Raw genomic sequence first — 18,590 nt, forward strand, 5'->3', positions numbered from 1 at the left:
AATTAATGAAATGAAGATCACCTGAGAGCAGTGAATTTGTCTCATGACTGACACCTGTGTCTGGAAGGTCCAGTCATTGGTTAATCAATATTCCTGGCTACCATTACACCATGAAGACAAAAGACAGCAGACACCAAAAACTCTGCATCACCACAAACACACCATCCCAACAGTGAAGCAAGGTGGTGGCAGCATCGTGTTGTGGGGATGCTTCTCGGTAGCTGGCCCTGAAAGGGTTATAAAGGTAAAGGGTAAAATGGATGTTGCACAATATAGGAAAATCCTGGAGGATAACTGTATTCAGTCTGCAAGAGAACAATGGCTTGGGAGATTTTTTTCCAGTAAGAAAATGTCCCAAAGCATACAGCCAAAGCTACACAGAAATGGTTAAAAGACAAGGTGAATGTTCTGAAATGGTTCACTCAAAGCCCAGACGTAAATCCAAGTGAGAATTCGTGACTGAACTTGAAAAGGGCTGTTCACACCCCAATTCCTGTGCAACCTGACAGAGCTTGAGCAGTTTTGTATGAAAGAATGGAGTACAATTGTAGTGTCCAGATGTGCAAGCCTGATTGAGGCCTATCCACATAGAGTCGGTGCTGTGATTGCAGCCAAAGGTGCATCTTATAAATACTGACTTTCAGGGGTGAATATGATGGGATGAATATTTATGCACTATTTTACATTGCATACTGTATCTTTATTCAATTGACATTACTTTGTAGAAATCTGTTTTCACTTTGGCAGTGAATAAGTTTTCTGTCAAAAGAATCACATTGACCATGACTGATTCATGAAATCAATAAAAGGGTAAAACAACAGAGGGGGTGAATACTTTCATAGGCACTGAATGATGAATTCAGGGATGCTTCAGTGCATTGGTTTAACATTGGCATCAGTCAATTTTTGTCATCATTATCTGTTATGTCTGATCGATTCATTACTAGTACCTGGTAAACCTAACTGCTGAATCAAAAAAATATTTTTTATATGCGGCAGAGGAAGTGTTGTGTTGGACACACTGATCTTTTTCAAGAGAGAAAATGTGAGTACCAAAAGAATTGATGGAAAAAAACAAAAACAGTTTTCACAATCAAATTGAGTTACTGTCCTGATTATCAACTCATTTACCATGCTATCAGTTCAGCTATGCTTAAATATGCTTGAATATATTGAACAAACAAGCAAAGTTGAAATGAAAAGAGGGGTTAAAATTAGTTTTATTATTATTTGATAGAGCAGAAAAAAATCCAAAATAACAAATATTTCTTATACATTGTTTTCTTTTTTCTATTTGGGCTACGCTGCATTCAGCAGTGCTTCGACCCCAAACAAACGAACGGAATGGTGATATTGTTGTCTAACAGTAGCAGCAGCAGGCAGTAGTCAGGACAGCACAGGGTTACACTTAGCGGGACACTAAATGACGGGCTCATTCCAGATTGATCATTCTGCATCCAGAAGATGCGGGCGGCTACCTTTTTTTCTGCCTGTCAGGAATGTACAGACAACCTGTCAGATTTCTGATGCTACTACTTAAACTTAACTTAAATCAAACTTTGAGCTTTAATTTTTAATAGCAATGAACATTTCCTACTGCTGCACCATCCTATATGAAACCCTCATGGACAGGGGTGAGAGCCTGGACAGGAGGATAAACTTCAACTGGTGCGCAGTTATCTAAAGCAATCTTTGAACATGGATCCCAACATTAATCAGTGAGCTAAAGAGTGCAGGAAACAAGATCCAACAGGGCAGCAAGACTCCAGGTTTGTAATGACAAAGTGATTCATTAATCAACACTGCTGTTTCCATGTGAAAATGACAAAAACGCACTGCAGAAACCTTAAATCTTACCGGGTGTATCAGTCTCATTTCTAGGCAAAAATTTCTCATTATATCAACATTTTATTTGAGGATGTAAAAAATAAAAAATGAAGTGAAGTGCTTGTAACTGATCCAAAAATATCTGATGCTGCAGCAAGCAAATTTGACTTATTTTGAAATCTGTTTACTCAAAATAGTCATTTTAATACACTGCAGCCAATTTGCTGCGTTTGCGGATCATCTTACTGCAACCAAATCAGGCCTTATTTTGGCTTTTTCTATCCTTTTCGGATAGGAGATATTCATTGGGAGTTGCCAGGTGAGCATGGCTTAAAAGAAGTGTAACGAGGTATTTTTGACAGGACTAATAAACGTGCTAAGATTTCTGTTTTTGCAGTGCAGACGGAGGACATTAAAGCTGCTGGGGTGGTCAGCTGCTTTTGGTAGCTGGGTTTTATTTTGGAAACAATTTGCTTGGAAAACATCTTATTCTTGAGCAGGTGTTTTCCCTGTTCCTAAATTTCAAACATTCAGATTCATTTTCATATTTTCAAACTTCCACTTTCTGACACTTTCCAGTAGGACACAGAGATAACTTAACTGTATGAATACAAGAAACTGGACCAACTCAGTGAGGGAAATTAAAACAACTGGTTAATAATGTCATTAACAACAATAGGAATTTCCCTGTCTATTGCAGGACAATGTTGTATAGCTTATCCTGTGCTGCTGCGCCCTGATAAAAATGCACTAGAGCTCATGTGAAAGGCATAGTTAGCTCAATTCAAGGACCTGACAGAAATCATACACACCTTAATGTTAATGACTAAGAAGTTCATGTCATCTGTTGCTATAGGGGGGTTTGCATAACTACATTCTGAAAGCTGTCCAGCTTCTCTCAGACCAATCGTAAGGTGAGCAGGAACCACTGGACACACAAAAGAAAAATCAGTTTAAGTGGAGATCCATTCAAACTTAGGGCATAAGCATATATCTTTACTAACATGACCCTATAAATAAACCCAGAGACAGTTTTTGTCTATAGAAGAAAAATAATGCACCACAACCTAAGACTAAAAGCAAAAAAAAAAAAAAAAACAATGTCAAAAATATGACATTCCTTACACCCCCTCAGTGTAGCATGAATTCATGTTTATATCCAGAGAGGGTTCAAATAAACTAGAAACCTTCTAGCAGAAGGGATTCCATTTGGGCTCCACTAGTTCTTTGGAAGGTTTTTCTTTTTTCTTTTTTACAATATTCAATAAGAATAGTCCTCCATGTTTTTACATTAATCAGTGAAACCTTAATCTTTATTCTTCCACTTCATCTTAGAAAAAACAAAGTATTTAAAAGTAGGCCACAACATGGAACCCAGCAGATGTAAAACCACCTCAACAGTAACATGAGCCTGTAAATTCAGGCCTGACCAACAGGCCGCTTCCAAAGTAATCAGGGAGCACAATATTCCAAACACAGTATATGACTTATAGAAGAAAAAGACAAAAAAATCCTAACATTCAGCCATACAAAATAATCCAACACACATCAACTTCTCCGCTATACACGCTGTGGGTTAGAGAGAAGAGGCAGTCTGTGTGCAGATAGATAGATCTTTTTTTACAGTCCTTTTTTTGTATTTTATTCATTTTTGCAAAGCTGAAGCAGTTACTCTTGTGGATGGTCCTCGAAGCTCAACCACAGTCCCTGTGATGAGGTCTTCAGTGAAAGTTTGGTTGGGCCACCGCACAGGCCCGAGGGGTAGGACATAAGGCGAATATTTTATTGTGTTTCAGAGTGATTATTATAATTTCCCTGCCTAATCCAGAGGCAGGGAAGCTCAGGGAGGATTCCTCTTGCTGCAACTGCCAGGTTCAAAAAATATCACTGATGCAGAAGCAACATTGCAGGAGAAGTTTATGAAATCGGCTCACCCTTAAAAAAAAAAAAAAAAAAAAAAATGGTACCCATATTCTAAGGACATATTCTTCCTATCCCAGGAGCTCGAGCTTTCATGGCTCATCTCCAACTCAGGGAATCAGGAATCAGGTAACGAAGATGGGAGCAGTAATATCTGAGGAAGAAGTGAAGGAACGCCTTTATCCAACACAAAACTAGGCTGAATCTCCCTCATGCCAATTTGGCCAGTAAAAGGGTCCACAGTAAGGATTAGAATGATAATGACAATGGCTGTTATTGATATTAAGAGGGGAGATTGGTTATGATGTCAGTAGGGAGTTAAGATTGCATTATTTCCATGTGTTGGCTGCTTGGGAGATAGAACGGGAGGGAATCATGTCCAGAAGGTACTCTCGCTGACGCTCCACAGCAGAGGTGCTCTTATGGGCAGACAAGCTGGGATTCACATAGGCCATAGTCACACCTGGAAAAAACAAACACATCAGGGGTCAATAAACAGAAGGTTTAGCTTTTATCTGTTAGTTCTACAGAGAAATATTAAAAACTAAGAACTTTAAGGGTAAAGATATAAGGAGGACAAATGAAGTATTCAACAGGATGAGTGTTGTGTTCAAAATCATTGCTCTTGAACATCTGTGGCTGCTGATGTTTTATGTTAGCATGACAAAGATTAAAGGGGGTAGACTGAGGGAACAGGAAGAAAGATAAACAGTTAAAAAAAGAAAGAATCTAATACTAAAAGAAAGGGTTTACCCCGAAGAGGAGCAGATAGCGAGAACAAGAGAGGATCGCCTTGGCGTAACCTCGTCTCACGTTTATCTACCTGTGCTGCCCGTGCTCTGCTTCCTCCAGGCAGTTACGTTGCCCTGGTTACTGCTGCTGGCGCTGACCTTTGCTCCCTGCTGCAGCGGACGTGCTGCAGCATGCTTACCTGGCCTGCTGCCCAGTGCTGCCGCTGTCACCGCGTTCTGCAGCTGAGAAGAGGAAGTGTATGAGTGGGCCAGACCATGGGAGCTCACTGCAGACTGGAGGCTGTGGGACAGCTGACTCTGCATGGAGAGACAAAGTCAAGAGAGACATGCTGACTAATGATGCAGGTGTTAATTAACAGGCAGATAATTTGGCTGCAAATGTAGGAAAACTGTTTTTCAAATATTTTCAAACCACAATTCTGTCTTATCACTAAAACAGGTTAGAGGTGACACTCACCTGCTTAATGGTGGAGTGGTGGCCAGACATGGATCTGTGCTGCATGGCAGCCCTGACCTGCTTGTACTGCTGAGACACCAGCAATTCACTCTTGGACAGTGAGGAAGATGAGGTGGTTTTAGAGATAGAGGAGGAGGCCGCCTGCTGGAGGATATGCTGCTCGATCTCCTGCTCCTGTTGGAGTGCCTTCACAAAGGCTGCCTTCAGCCGGCTGGTGTGCTCTGCCTTCAGGGCTTTCTTCTGATTGGACGACATGCATTGGTCACAGAGGATGGTCCCAGCCTTCTCCTTTCTCCAGCGGGAGGTGAAATCAGTCTTACACTGGGCACAGGTGTACGGCTCTTTGGGAATGGAGCTGGCCATGGCAGCAGCTGGACCCAGATTACCTGGAGGAAAACAAAGTACTCTGTTACACCAGATGTGGACATGCTTCTTCTACTGTTTGATGTACCACTGCACTTCAATATTCCAAAAGGGCAAACTTCAAAAGGGCAAAGGACTACCCACCCCTGCCATGCATCTCAAGAAGCTTTTGCACCACCTCCTCAAGTCCCAACAGGTAGATGAACTCATTGTTGGCTGCAGATGGCAGGAAGTTGAACTCGGGGGCAGGAGGTTTAGGTGGAGGAATTTCCAGCAACGTTTTCTCCAACTGTTTACGCAGTGCAAGCTTAGCAGCTGCCTGCCTGCTGGCAGGAGAATCATTGATGCTGGAGTTGGGCGATGCTGAGGAGCCTTTTAGGCTGGTTGGAGAAGCCTGGATGAAAAGACAAGAGAAACCACCTCAGCAACTACGCAACGATAGTATTATATTGGCAATAGACAGAAAGGGGATGTAATATATGCTTCCTATTATACTGTACAATGTCAGCATGTATGTTTTGTCTGGCATACCTGAGGGATATTGACCATGACATTACTGTTGGCCACATTAGCCACCCGAATGAGTCCCTGCTGAATGATTCTCTGGCCCTGGACCTGGACATTGGGCACAGAAGCCCTGGGGGCCAACAGCAGCGGAGGGGGGCCTGATCCGCCATGCTGCTGCTGTTGCTGACGTAGGCTTGCTATCTGCTGGGGAGTCATTGCAATAGGCTAATAGTAGCACACAAAGGAACAGCCATCATAGAGGCATGAAAAACAGCAGGGAGAGGACAAAGAATGATGTTAACAAAGAGCTCCTCAAAACAACACTTCCACAAATGAGTCAAAATTATACCAATAAAGAGGCACAGCCTCTCATACTAACCTGGGCTCCTCTGACCAACGGCGGCATGACAATCTGAGAGTTGTGTTTGGACGGTACATGTTGCCCACCTCGCACCAAAGGAGGGGGGATCACCGTGCCTGAGCTTCGACCTGTTACCTGAACACACAACAACGCAAAATTGCAATAAATGAACTGTTAAGCTTTGCAGTTGTGCAATAAGAATAGTACTGATTCTGTGTAAAGTCTGATGAGAAGCCTGGGAGCTCATCTACACTTGTGTTGCTTTGTATCCACTTTTTATGAAGTAAAACGTAGATTTGCATCATACAATAAAAGCTTTCAAAATATACAGCAATTACCTGGAGGGGTCCTTTGCTTGACGAGATGCTACCTCTAACCAAAGGAGGAGGAGTGGCCACTGAGCCAGTCTAGAGATAAACAAGGTTTAGGAATTAGTCTCTCACAGGAATGAGATGAGACACTTTGCTCAGACACTTGGAAGAGATTTGAGTCCATGAGACAAGACCAGATTTGACACAGTTACTTGATTTTGGTAACAAAAAATAAGAGTGGAAAATGTGTCTTTTGTACAGATGAAAGTCACAAAAGCAAAGCAACGCAGGTCTATTCAGAAATGTTTAAACTAATTCTCCTGTAATGAATATCAGTGCTTGGAAACAGTTGTTTAACCCTTGTCTAACGTCGACTCAAACTGCTCATTTAATGCTTTTCAAATAAAATCTCCATGCATTGTATAAGTGTGTCACATCATTAACTTACTACACTATGCACTCATTTCTACAATCACAATAACAATACAAGTATTTGGATTATTTTGGAAGTACTCTGATAAACCTTTTTATCTGCTCTATGCGCTGTCAGACAACAAACTGGCATGATTAAGGAGCTATGACTTCTGTTTTGGGATTGAATGTGCTCTACAGTGCACAGAGTTTATTTTGCCAAGTTTAACTGCTGAAGTATACCTCTTGTGCTCCATACGTGAAGTTTATGATTAATGTTATGTGCAGAAAACAGCTGATAAATGAGTGGCTGGCACTGCCAGTGAGACGAGAAGAAGACAGGACAAAGCAGTGACCAAGTCGGAGTTACAAAGTAACACAGCAACACTATGAGTGAGTCTCTGTGCATACATTCACTAAATTAACACTGTACAGGTATTTAGCAGCAGCATTTAATCATTTCACACTGTTATGATAACCTTATCATTTTCACCTAGACGAGAAATCTTGTGACGTTTCGATCTCCCGAGATATCGCATCACACCCCTAGTCTCTAATGCTGTATTATTCAAAGGAATAAACAGAAATATTTTAATGGTTTTAACAATTGTGTAAACTGGAAAGTTCAGGAAAATATGAGCAAAATTAGAGCCATTTTGACAGGAGGGTATGAAACTTAGAAACAGTTGAGGCATCAATGAACAATGAATTCAAGAGCAAATCTTAGGAGTCTTCACCTTCTGCACTGTGCTCTCCTTCTGAATTTGACTCTGTCGTAGTTTCTTAAGAAGCACCAGCTTAGCCTCTTGGAGTCTCAGCTCCTCCTTTAGCTGTTTGATGATGCGTTCCCTCTCTTCAGGAGAACTCTTCTGTATGTCAGAAAACAGGAAGACTTTAGCAGACATATGGGTCTAAATTGAAGTTATGTCAGACTAACAAAAGAAGCTTTTTTTATTATCTGTAATGTGAGACTGCAGACTCTCGAGCCAGCTAAAGTGTTTTCTTACCATTAGTTTATCTGTGTCAGTCTTGGTGAAGCAGTGGCCGTTCATGAGAGGACTGGAAGGCTCATTGTCTGACAACACAATGACATCATCAGGCGACGGTGGCTGCCGTTCTTTCTTAATGTCACTGAAAGGAGAAAATGTGAAAAAAAAACCAATTATATTAACATGCTTTATCAGTAATCAAGGTACACCACAGGTACTTTCAACTGTAACAAAATGGCATTTTAGCTGTGCCTCCAGTAGATGGCGGTAGATAGTTATGATTTCATCAGTCCTGTTTAAGAGCAAATGTGCTCTGGGACACACAAGAAGACAAGAACCAAGAGATCAATAATGGAGTAATGGCGGCAGGGGAAGATCGCAATAACCCATTATATCCAGCGAAAGGTAGCATTAATGAACCAACCTCCTGCTCTCTGCCTGCCTATAGACACTCTACTAGGTCATAAAAACATGCAAACAAAGGTCTAATTAACTGAATTTCTATTCTTTGTAGGAATAAAAGCTCAAAGCTCTTGATAGAATGTTAAGTGGCTTTTCCTGAGGACTAAGGAGAACAAAGGCGACTAGTGGAAAGCTACATATGCATCAATCAGGAGGGGGTGGAGATAAGTAGGGGGTGGTTGTAATTTTACAATGCGTGGTCGAATGGGGGAATAAATCTGCCTCTATCACAGCGGGGATCCTGTAAGGACCCTGAGGGTCGCTGCTAATAAAATCATAAAATAAAAGTCGGATTGGCGAGCAGACCCGCTGGAGGATGAGGGATTTTAGGGACTGTGATATATGAAAGTATGTTGGGAGATGAGATTCAGGCCATAATTTGGAGTTACGCACTCACTCTTACAGTTAAGTTACATAATTGTACAGGCACTGTGGAGTGCTCCAGGGATTCAAGCTTAGGCCCAGTTTACCACCCAGACAGGGCCTCACCCCTCCCCTCTACCTCTGTGGCGAGGCCTATGGCCTAGCCAGAACAGCACAGCCTGGGTCTCAGCTCTCCCCTCCCTCCCAGCTGCCGACACCAGAGTCACAAGCTGCGCGGAGCAGAGGTCCGCCGGAGACACTGAGGAGGGTGACAGTGAGGGGGAGGGGAATGCATGGCCAGGAGCCAACCTATTGTGTACACTCTCTCTCTTTCTCTCAATCACTCAGTCACCACTTCACACACCCTTCCCCCACCCGCACGTAGTTGTTCATCTTTTATACTCCTGCATACTCTCTGACGCACTTTGTCACACTTTTCATCCTTAAGTACGTGCCTGTCTTCAGACACGTTTCTCTGCCAACCGCTCCGACCTCACAGCAGCTGCTTAACACACTCGGCATGCTCAGTTCAACGGGGTCAACTATATGACAATAACAGCCTTGTTTATTCTAGCCATTATGGGATGACAATTTCAGCAGACTCAGCAATTACAACACAAATATCCAATTTCAGGATCTTACTTTACACAGCCTAAGGACACAGTCATACTTTTTTGTTGTTGTTTTACAATGCTACTTCCTGAATAGTACTTCCTGTATATGTTTCATTAAAATCCAGAGAGGTGTTTAACAGGCGCTTTCAGCATACTACTATTCTGGGAGGGATTACTCTCCTCACACAGCTACAGTCTGACCCAGCTGCACTTTTCTTCCTGAGCTCTGTTTACATTCCATACAGTACATTACGATAAACTGAGTACAGAGGAATCAAATGCTTCATCATCTTTCACCAACACAAGCCTAATGGTAATCTGCTGTCTTGATCAACTTGGCCTCTTATAAAATGACATGGACTAGCCTGTGATGGTTTCTACCACTCTATTGAGAACAGCTTACACAAGCATCAAACACACAGCAGCTTGGTTACGTAAGGTCCAATGTTTCTGCATGCCTCGGCTTCTCCGATCACAAGCTTCACACTGACCCTGCTATAGGATTGCTGAATCGGTCATTATTAGGTGCAGAGGGGTTGTCTGTTCCAAATGCAAAACTGCTCAGTGCCATTTTTAGCTTTGTAATGCTCTCTGTGTTAAATAAATAGTTGTGCTATAAATAGAAAATGGGCCTGGAAAAGATGCATTTAAATTTAGTGATACTGTCTCAAACAAATTCAGACTCTGAAAGGGAAGGCTCCTTCTCCATGACACTTTTTATTCACTGATGAGACACTGTGGTTGTAACACCAGAATCTTAAACTTTAGTACAATTCTAAAAAAAACCCAATCAATATTTATTTTTGTTTCAATACCTAGAAAATAAGAATACAAGTCCAGGGTAATTTCTTGGTTTTCCTTTCCTTTTTTTTTTTTAAATGGCAAGGCAAGTCCCTCACTCCATCCACCTTTCAGTAATGTTGACAGTGCTCTAGTACCAAAACATCACCTATTTATTAGTGCAGTCAAGACGGTGTGAAGTTGATGGCTTGCATTTTCCAAGGATGCTCAATATTGGATCTTTGCTGGATTCCGATATGCTGACATTTCCAAACGCATTTAAGTTGATACAAGTACAGATACCGGTTTAGTAGTGCTGGGCAATTGAGTTTCAATTACAACTCAAGTTTCCAGGATCATAAAAATAAGATAATCGAAAGTAAACAATTACTGTTGTGCCATTTTGCAATGTGTTTCTTTCTTCAAAATCCAAGTGCATTAAAGACTTTTTACCATTTCTTTTTCAGGCACACATCTACAACCCACTGGAAATGGCTTTGCAAACCCCTTGTGGGTCCCAACCCACCAGTTGAGAACCACTGATTTAAAGCACAGGCAGTGATGTGAGTGAAAGCGCTAAATGTTCATATTTTTGGTGAACGGTGAACTTAACATTTCAGTTAAAACAGCATGAGTGAAAAGGTAAGTGTAGCTTAATCTGAAGCCACTGAATGAATGTGCCTGTAGGGTAAAGACAGTTGAAACCTGGCGTCTACTGAAGAAAATTCACTGTATGCATCCGGTCAGGCAATACGTCACTAGTAAAAATGTTAGGCACTGTACTCTTCTGAAATACATTTCAAAGTGCGAACAGTTCTTTAAAAAAATCTAATGAATTAAATGCAACAAATACCAACTGAATTTTCCTCTTGGGTAAGAGCAAGCTGTAATTTGGTCTCAAAAATCCACCTTTTTACTGCAAGGAGAGTTTACATCAACACAGAAAGGCTGCAGTTATTTGAGGAAATTTATGATGGCATACAGAATTTATGTCTGAGCAAAACAGTATTTGTTTTTTCTGTATGTTCAATATTGTGTTACTGCTCCTATAGTTTTAGGGTTCACTTCTGTAATGCTGAAGTGGGCCAAACTGCAATTGACTACACCTTATTTCCCATCGGGAGCTTTCACAATAAAAGCCCTTAATAAATATCAACAGCTACAGACTTAAATTGTGAAGGAATTGTCGTAAGTAGCGTTTTTAACATTGTTCAACTAAGTTTCTGCAGCGGTACCGGCAACTTTCCGCAAAGTGCAGCGTTTACAGCTGCATCTCTTCATACATCTCTGTCTCGTTTAACGCCACACCTCGCTTCTAGGACTGAACATGGACTTACTAAGCGAGTAAGGAGTTTAAATTCATTTCAAACTGTTGTTTAAGCAGAGTCAATGCAGCGCTGAGCTAACAACAATCTGAGGCGACCCAACTTGTGTTAAAGCCCCAGACAGACCGACAGATAAACTCTGCAAAGCAAACACAGTCCTTATTATTACAGACATTAAACTAAGAGAGAAAAAACACAGGTTTAACCTGTTTACTGCATTATAGTTTAAATACAGCGGCACGAGTGAGTGACTTTCAGTTAGTTACGTGGCTGCTTTTACTGCTAGGGCAGAACTTGATGCTGACGGGACTCAAAATAAGCTGTGTCCCATCACTTTGCTAGCTAGGGGCTACGTCATGCCTTGCGTGGGCTCTACAGCTGAACAAACCCATTTAAAAACTGGTAATGATGCTTAAATCCATTCCATGGTAGAATTTTTACAATTGTGACAGACAGTACTTTTACTGGTTTACTGCCCAGTTCAGTGCTATTGACTGCTTTAGGTGTGTGTTTGATGGATGTAGTGGTCTTGTCAATTGCGTGGTGAGACACACTTTCGCCACACGGCTGCATGTCTTTGATTGAGATGTTGACACACGTTAGCTGTGGGGCTTCCTTTAGTTGCCACAGCTTTCAAACAAATATTGCAGCGTGCTGTGGTGTGTTCATGGTCCAAAGCTGCAAACCTGAACCAGTTCCAAACAGCTAACTAAAGTATACAGTTCTTATGGGATGAAACTCAGGATTTGCACCAGTAGCCATGCTGTTGTGTGTTCGTCTCTGTGGTGAAGGAGGGGGAGGGTGTAAACTATGGGAGCCCTAGGGGGAGAGAAAGAGGAGTGTGGAGGAATATCGGAAAATCTAGATTTAAATTTTTATTCGGCTTAAAAAAAAAATTGAATTAATTGCTATAACCGATATCGCACAGGCATACGTCATTTTAAACACTGTGTATTATTATGTGGAAATCAAACATATAACCACATAATCGAAAGTCTGCCAAAGTTTGCACTCACAGCCACATAACAGAGACTGAATCAAAAGTTGCTCTTCCATCTCTTCAACTTGGTACAGTCAGCGCTATGACACGGAAGCGATGTGGTATGAAGCCTTCCGTCAGGGTGGATGGATCCAGTGTTTTTTAGGGAGTGAATGAGGCACAATGTAATTTTTTGCACAATCATGCTTACTTAGCTCATTTTTTTTTGAAAAAGATTGTTTTCCTAAGATCCGCACAATAACTTAATCTACCGCTGTAAGGTGTGGCAAAGGGACGGTGAAAAAGATCGACAAAAAAAGGTTTTATTCTAGTGCATTAATCATAATTTAGCTGAATGTGCTTCTCTTCAACCTTTCTTGTATAGAATCAGTCCTGATAAAATTTATTAAACCAAGAAATCTGTGACAAAGTTGTGTGTGGCTTTCAAGGCAACACAATGATTTACTGAGGCCTGATCATTTAAAATGTAGGCTATGCATATATGCAAATGCAAAATCAGTTTGTTAACCTGTTTAATAATCGTGATCACAATATTGATCAAAATAACTGTGATTAAGATTTTGCTGTAATTGAGCAGCTCTATGATATATACAAACCCTATTGAACAACAAGTGTTTCCCTGTGCAAAGAGAGGCTGAGTCAAGTAGAGCTGAGCAGGGACAGTCTGGTATTATTTATTTATTATTGAATTTCCTTTGGGATCAATAAAGCATCTATCTCTATCTCTTATTTGTTTATTTATTTTTAATTTTATTCATTTATTATTAAACTTTTGGGGCCTTCTTTCAAAATGTTTAGGCTCATGATGGGCCAACCTATACATAACAGTAAACTTCTATATTTCACTGATGGATGATTTATACTGTAGATATATTGGTTGTAAATATCATCAGAAATTTTCATATCTGACTGACAATAGTGATATTTAACTTGTTAAAGTAATATCTTCCTATACTGATATCATCCCAATAATATCCTGCATTTCTACTTTTATTATAGATTCCTTCCGTGTCCACACAGCTGGCTCATGTTACAGTTGTATTTTCTTAAAGCTTTTGTATTTTTCAATGATATAAATCATTAAAATAGGAGAAAATGTATTGTTTTACCACCTGTACAATGTACTGCAATTCAATACCATAAAGTCAGATTTTATCAAGTTTCTACATTTTAGGTTTTTGTTACAATAGCCAAATAAGAGATAGTTCTATTTTAAATGTGTTACTGTATTTAAAGTTGGTGGTGCACTGGAGTGCATAAAAGCATTGCTTATACTTTGTTCTCCTCATGTATGTAAACGGAGGATGAAATATTTGGAACATCTAAATATGATGCTCCCCAAAACACCACAGCATAATACTAAAAAAATGTAGTGACGTGATTGTAGCCTTGTGGTTGTATCCATATGACCCTGTTTTTAACTAAAGCGATTGACTTTCTGGCCATATTTTTGTAGAGGCTTTGAAACGGTAGAGGTTATGGTAGAGCTGTTGAATTTTATTAGACTGCACACATGGTTATAATGTTACTGCTGATCATTGTATACAAACACATTTAAACCATCTTCTTTTGTACTTGAATTACACTTCCACTGACAGTTTTACAAAGTTATCTTACACAGACAGGAAGTTAACATCCTTGCAGTCAGTAAACACACAAACAGGCTGGTGAGTTTGGAGCAGGGGCCAAAGGTGACACTCATGATACAGCACAATCAGAGCCAACACACACTCAGCTTAATCACCTCTCTGTTCCACTTCAGCTGCCATCACATCACTCTGTGTATTTATTGCTCGACCTAACACGTCACATGACATCAGGCATTTCTCTGTGTGGTCATGTGACACACCCACCAGCACCACCACCCCCTACTGGCCCCTCCTTCCTCCAACTGCTCCTTCCAATGTGGAAACCATGGCAACGGCCAGTTGGAACCAGTTTGTGACACATAGCCTTCATTTTGTGTGAAGTGTGAGGCAGAGTTCAGGTGCTGCTGCGGGAGAAAATGGAGCCCTGGCCTCAGAGCCTCAAACTTTTTCAGAACAGGGGTAGGCTGTTGACAACCGCACGGCGACTTCCTGTATGGCTCCTGTCAGACCACTTGTGAGTGCAAAGATAAATAGAAGCCATAGACTAAGAGCAGACACACGTATCTTTATGCAAAAGAACACAGTCAGCATACAGGTACGATATCCCACACTTTAAAGAAGTTTTCAAACAAACTTATATGCTAAAGTGCTGACCATTCTGAAGCATCAGGTCTGTTTGCAGACCTACTTGCTGTTAGTTTTAAAGGACAACATCACCAAAGCAGGATCAGCTAGAAAACAGCAGGAAACTGTTCCTTGCATTTTATGCCCTCACCCATATAAACTTCCACATAAGGAGATTAACATGCATTAAGTCCAGCTGGAAACACTTACAAAGGGTTTATTGTGGACAAAGTTGGCTGACTACACCATACAGAGGCCCAGCATACAGGAACAGACCTAAGGTACAGCGTTTATAGTATTGCTTTCATTGTGATTCAGATTAATGACTTTGTCATGTGAACTGAACAACAACCCGCTCTCAGCCCCTCTGAGCATTGCTAATATTACATCCAAAAAACAACCTCAGTTTGGGTCTTTTCCTCATCTTACCTTTTCGAAGTGCTCATGTCAACAGGCTCGTCTCCAGTCTGAACCTCCACTTTAATGGTGGCCTTCACTTCCCCAGCTTTTAGGATGCTGGCTGCTACCTTCGCTGCCTGCTCACTCCTCAGCTTGACACCATCAGCTCCTGATCCCACAAGGGCCAGGGGAGCATCACCTTTCTCCAACTTAACTCGTTTACTGTCCATGTCTCCAGGTGACCCAGACACAGCTGCATGGTCCCTCTCCAGAGCTCGCTTCTGGCTGCGCGTTTGACGCACAGCCTCCTCTGACATGGCTGCTCTCACCCTGAAGAAAGAGAAGAGTGAGAGTTGGAAACAGTCGCAAACAGAAACAAAAACGACAGGAGAAGAGGTTCATGAGAAGGCAAATCTATGTATCAGGGTGCACTGTTCCAGTAGATCATCACTACCATGTACAGAGTAGATGTTTTACATGATGGCAAAGTAAGAACCAGCTGATCAAACATCTTTATGATTATTATTAAACTGAGTACATATTTTAGTATTCAGATGTCTACTAAGAATTTCCACAAGCTCTCGTTATTTTCAACCGTCACATATTATTCAAAATACATTTTGTCAGGCTTTTCTAACAAAAATGAGTGCCCCTGGCCTGTCCACAATCCCCCCTCAAGAATCAGATACCGCCCCCTTCAGGAAATGTGTGCTGAAACAAGCCGTTCTCAGATTTTCCCTTGGTGATGTCATGTGGGGAGTTAGCACCACCAGGTTCAGTTGGCCCTCCCTGTGGAAGAAAGTTCCACCCTCCTCTCCTGATCTGAGAGAAGGATCAGAAGAGCCATATCAATTAAGCCACAATCATTTCCTGAGGGGGCGGAGCCAGACAGCTCATTAACATTTAAAGCCACAGACACAGAAACGGCTCGTTCTAAACAGAGCTGAAACAGAGGGGTTTTCTTGACGTGAAAATCCAAAACTAAAGTGTTTTTTTTAGCAACAAACTTCAGAGGTATGTTTTGGGGACCTCTGAGATCAATATAAACCTGTCTCAAAGGGGTAAAATATATGACCTTTAAATCTCTTATTTCCAAGGTAAAATGGGGGTTAAGAGGAAGTCTTGAACAACAACATCCACATTGTAAAACCGTTCCAAAGTTTAGAAAGGTAAAAGGGCCTTGATGGGTTAAAAAAGTAAGCGATTTAAAGCTCAAACTTTTTGCATCATGAAAAGAAAAACCTCAACCGTTTTGATCAGTTTCTGATTCCAGTAGAGGACATCCAAATTTTGATAGTTTACAACAGAAGAAGACAAGTCCAGAGTGAAAGAAGTGATCCTATAAATCATGAGTGAAGTAACCCTGGCTGAGCTATGATTATAGCCTTCTATGTTTGCTGTAAGCAACTTCAATTATCCATAGCAAGGCACACAGAAACTTAACTCGGTGCCTTAACTACTCAGTAAAACAAATTCTAGGCAATACAACTGAACAGCTGTATAGCAGTGAAAACAACACAGTGATATCGTTGCTATCAGTCACAGATGGCTACAGCTGCCATTGTAGTGCAGTGAGTTGGCATGCTTCAAACTTTGTGCAAAAATTTAAGCCCTGAGAACGTTGCACAAACTGTAGACATGGTCTCACAAAGTGTGGCTTTTATTCTAGATAGAAGAAATAGTTTGCTTTATGAATTATTTTGCACTAATCTACATGTGGGCATCACAAAGAATCATTAGCATGCAGAGGCTGAGCCATTACGCAGCTATTTCTGGGAATTAATATCCTCTTCATATACACTTTACCTTAAAACAATGTGGTATTTCTTTATGAGATCACACAGCAAATGTTCCAAGTAACCCCACATACTATGATGAACATTTTACCTTTGTATCGGTGCTTCATATTAATGAATGTATACTCAGCATGCAGCATTGTGTCCAACGGAGTGTCATCCTTAAAACCTTTTAAAATTTCAATCTGAGTATATTTTAAGTGAAGAGGACAACAAGAAATAATTGCTTTATAGACTAGGCTGAGTGCAATTCAGAAGATTCAGGAAGAACGATGCAGACATACCCAAAGAGCATTGCACAGAAAAGGCAGCCTACATGTAAAATTGTATTTCTGATTTTCTCAAATGAGGAAATCTAGTGTGTTTATTAGTACAATCTATAAATAATGCCACAAATGTTTATATAATATGGTCAACAGAGCTGTGCATCTTTATTCACCAACACAATTAGATTGGATATCATGATGCATTATGATTCATCAGGATGGATTAAATAATAATAACAATCAAATTTTATAATGAATACTCCTTTGTAAAAAATCAAAATCATTTTAATCAATGTTACATAGTGAAACTCAACATCCTTATCACCCTCTCTCTTTACTTTTCTGATTATTGCATGTGTCATTAAAAGTATTTTATTATTGACGAAACAACACAGGAACATTGTTGGCATTTTGTAAGGCAGTGTTTGATTGTATCAGAATTGTGGTTAATCAATCATCAGGCTCTTGGTTCATTAATTCTCTTGCCATGGTATGATGTGTTTATTCCACAAATGTGTTTAACACATAGTAATCTTTGACATTACTGCATAACAATTGGGCTGTACTGAAACATATAAGGCATGCTTTGAAACAACTATTGAGGAGAATGAACAAAAAAAAGGCCATCCATTCTTGATTAAAAGCCTTTATTTCCTTTTATTTTCTCCCTGACTTGCTTTGCATCTCTCTATTTTTGTCAGCAGACTGTACTTTCTGGTCTCCTTTGCGTTTCCCTGTTCACACACCAGCCTGGGTGTGGGTAAAGGATGTGACTGGCTGAGTAACATCACGTGATGCCGTTAAAAAAAGAAAAGTTGAGCTATTCAAATAGATGACAGACTTAAGCACAAAGATAACTCCCTTTAAAAAAGTTATTTGGTTACAGTAGAAATGTCAGTACAAATCAATTATGTTCTGCCTCTGTGTCAATGCAGACTGTCCACGTCCCTATCACAATGTATTGGGGTTAAGATTATATTCAACACCTCTGGTCAGTTTGCCTTAACATACCAGGTTGCCTTTGCATCAGAGTAATAATTATGAAGTAGAATCAGTGCCAAGAGAAGCAAATAAAAGCAAATAACCCCATGACAACAAATATCTCCTTGACCTTAAAAGTAATTTTGGATGGTTGTGAAAACTTCAGAACTGTAAACAACCTCATGCTTCTCGAGGAATTTATTACCCTTATTCATTTCATAAATTTTGATACACATGACTCAACATCACTTTAAAACATCTTGCATCTTCAGCTGTAAAAAGGCCAGTGCTGAGGTGTACAGGCATCTCCTCTCCTAGTGCCAGTGTTCCAGATGCTGACCTATATCTCACTCACAAAGATTTATGGGAAAACTATTACTAAGCAAAAAAAAAAAAAAAAAAAAAAAGAGCATCTTGGTATGCAACATGCAAATCAAGCACACCAATGTAAGCCATACACACATTATCAAACAGGCTACCTCCCTTTAATAAA

At 40.5% G+C, this 18,590-nt stretch overlaps 1 protein-coding gene across 2 annotated transcripts in view; it reads right to left on the bottom strand.

Moving 5' to 3' along the window:
• Positions 1-1,203: 1,203 nt before the first annotated feature.
• The window catches only part of gatad2ab (GATA zinc finger domain containing 2Ab), a 48,967-nt gene continuing 31,580 nt past the window's right edge, over positions 1,204-18,590 (bottom strand). For both annotated transcript variants that reach the window (XM_041791527.1, XM_041791528.1), the window contains exons 2-11: positions 15,085-15,384; positions 7,917-8,040; positions 7,647-7,778; positions 6,526-6,594; positions 6,206-6,322; positions 5,851-6,051; positions 5,464-5,713; positions 4,957-5,342; positions 4,571-4,796; positions 1,204-4,210 (exon numbers count right to left, since the gene is read on the bottom strand). In XM_041791527.1, coding sequence (XP_041647461.1) covers positions 4,077-4,210; positions 4,571-4,796; positions 4,957-5,342; positions 5,464-5,713; positions 5,851-6,051; positions 6,206-6,322; positions 6,526-6,594; positions 7,647-7,778; positions 7,917-8,040; positions 15,085-15,371 — 1,926 coding nt within the window. In that variant the 5' untranslated portion in view covers positions 15,372-15,384 and the 3' untranslated portion in view covers positions 1,204-4,076. The remainder of the gene's footprint in view (positions 4,211-4,570; positions 4,797-4,956; positions 5,343-5,463; positions 5,714-5,850; positions 6,052-6,205; positions 6,323-6,525; positions 6,595-7,646; positions 7,779-7,916; positions 8,041-15,084; positions 15,385-18,590) is intronic.

The sequence above is a fragment of the Cheilinus undulatus genome, linkage group 7, assembly GCF_018320785.1.
Source record: "Cheilinus undulatus linkage group 7, ASM1832078v1, whole genome shotgun sequence".
Classification (NCBI taxonomy): domain Eukaryota; kingdom Metazoa; phylum Chordata; class Actinopteri; order Labriformes; family Labridae; genus Cheilinus; species Cheilinus undulatus.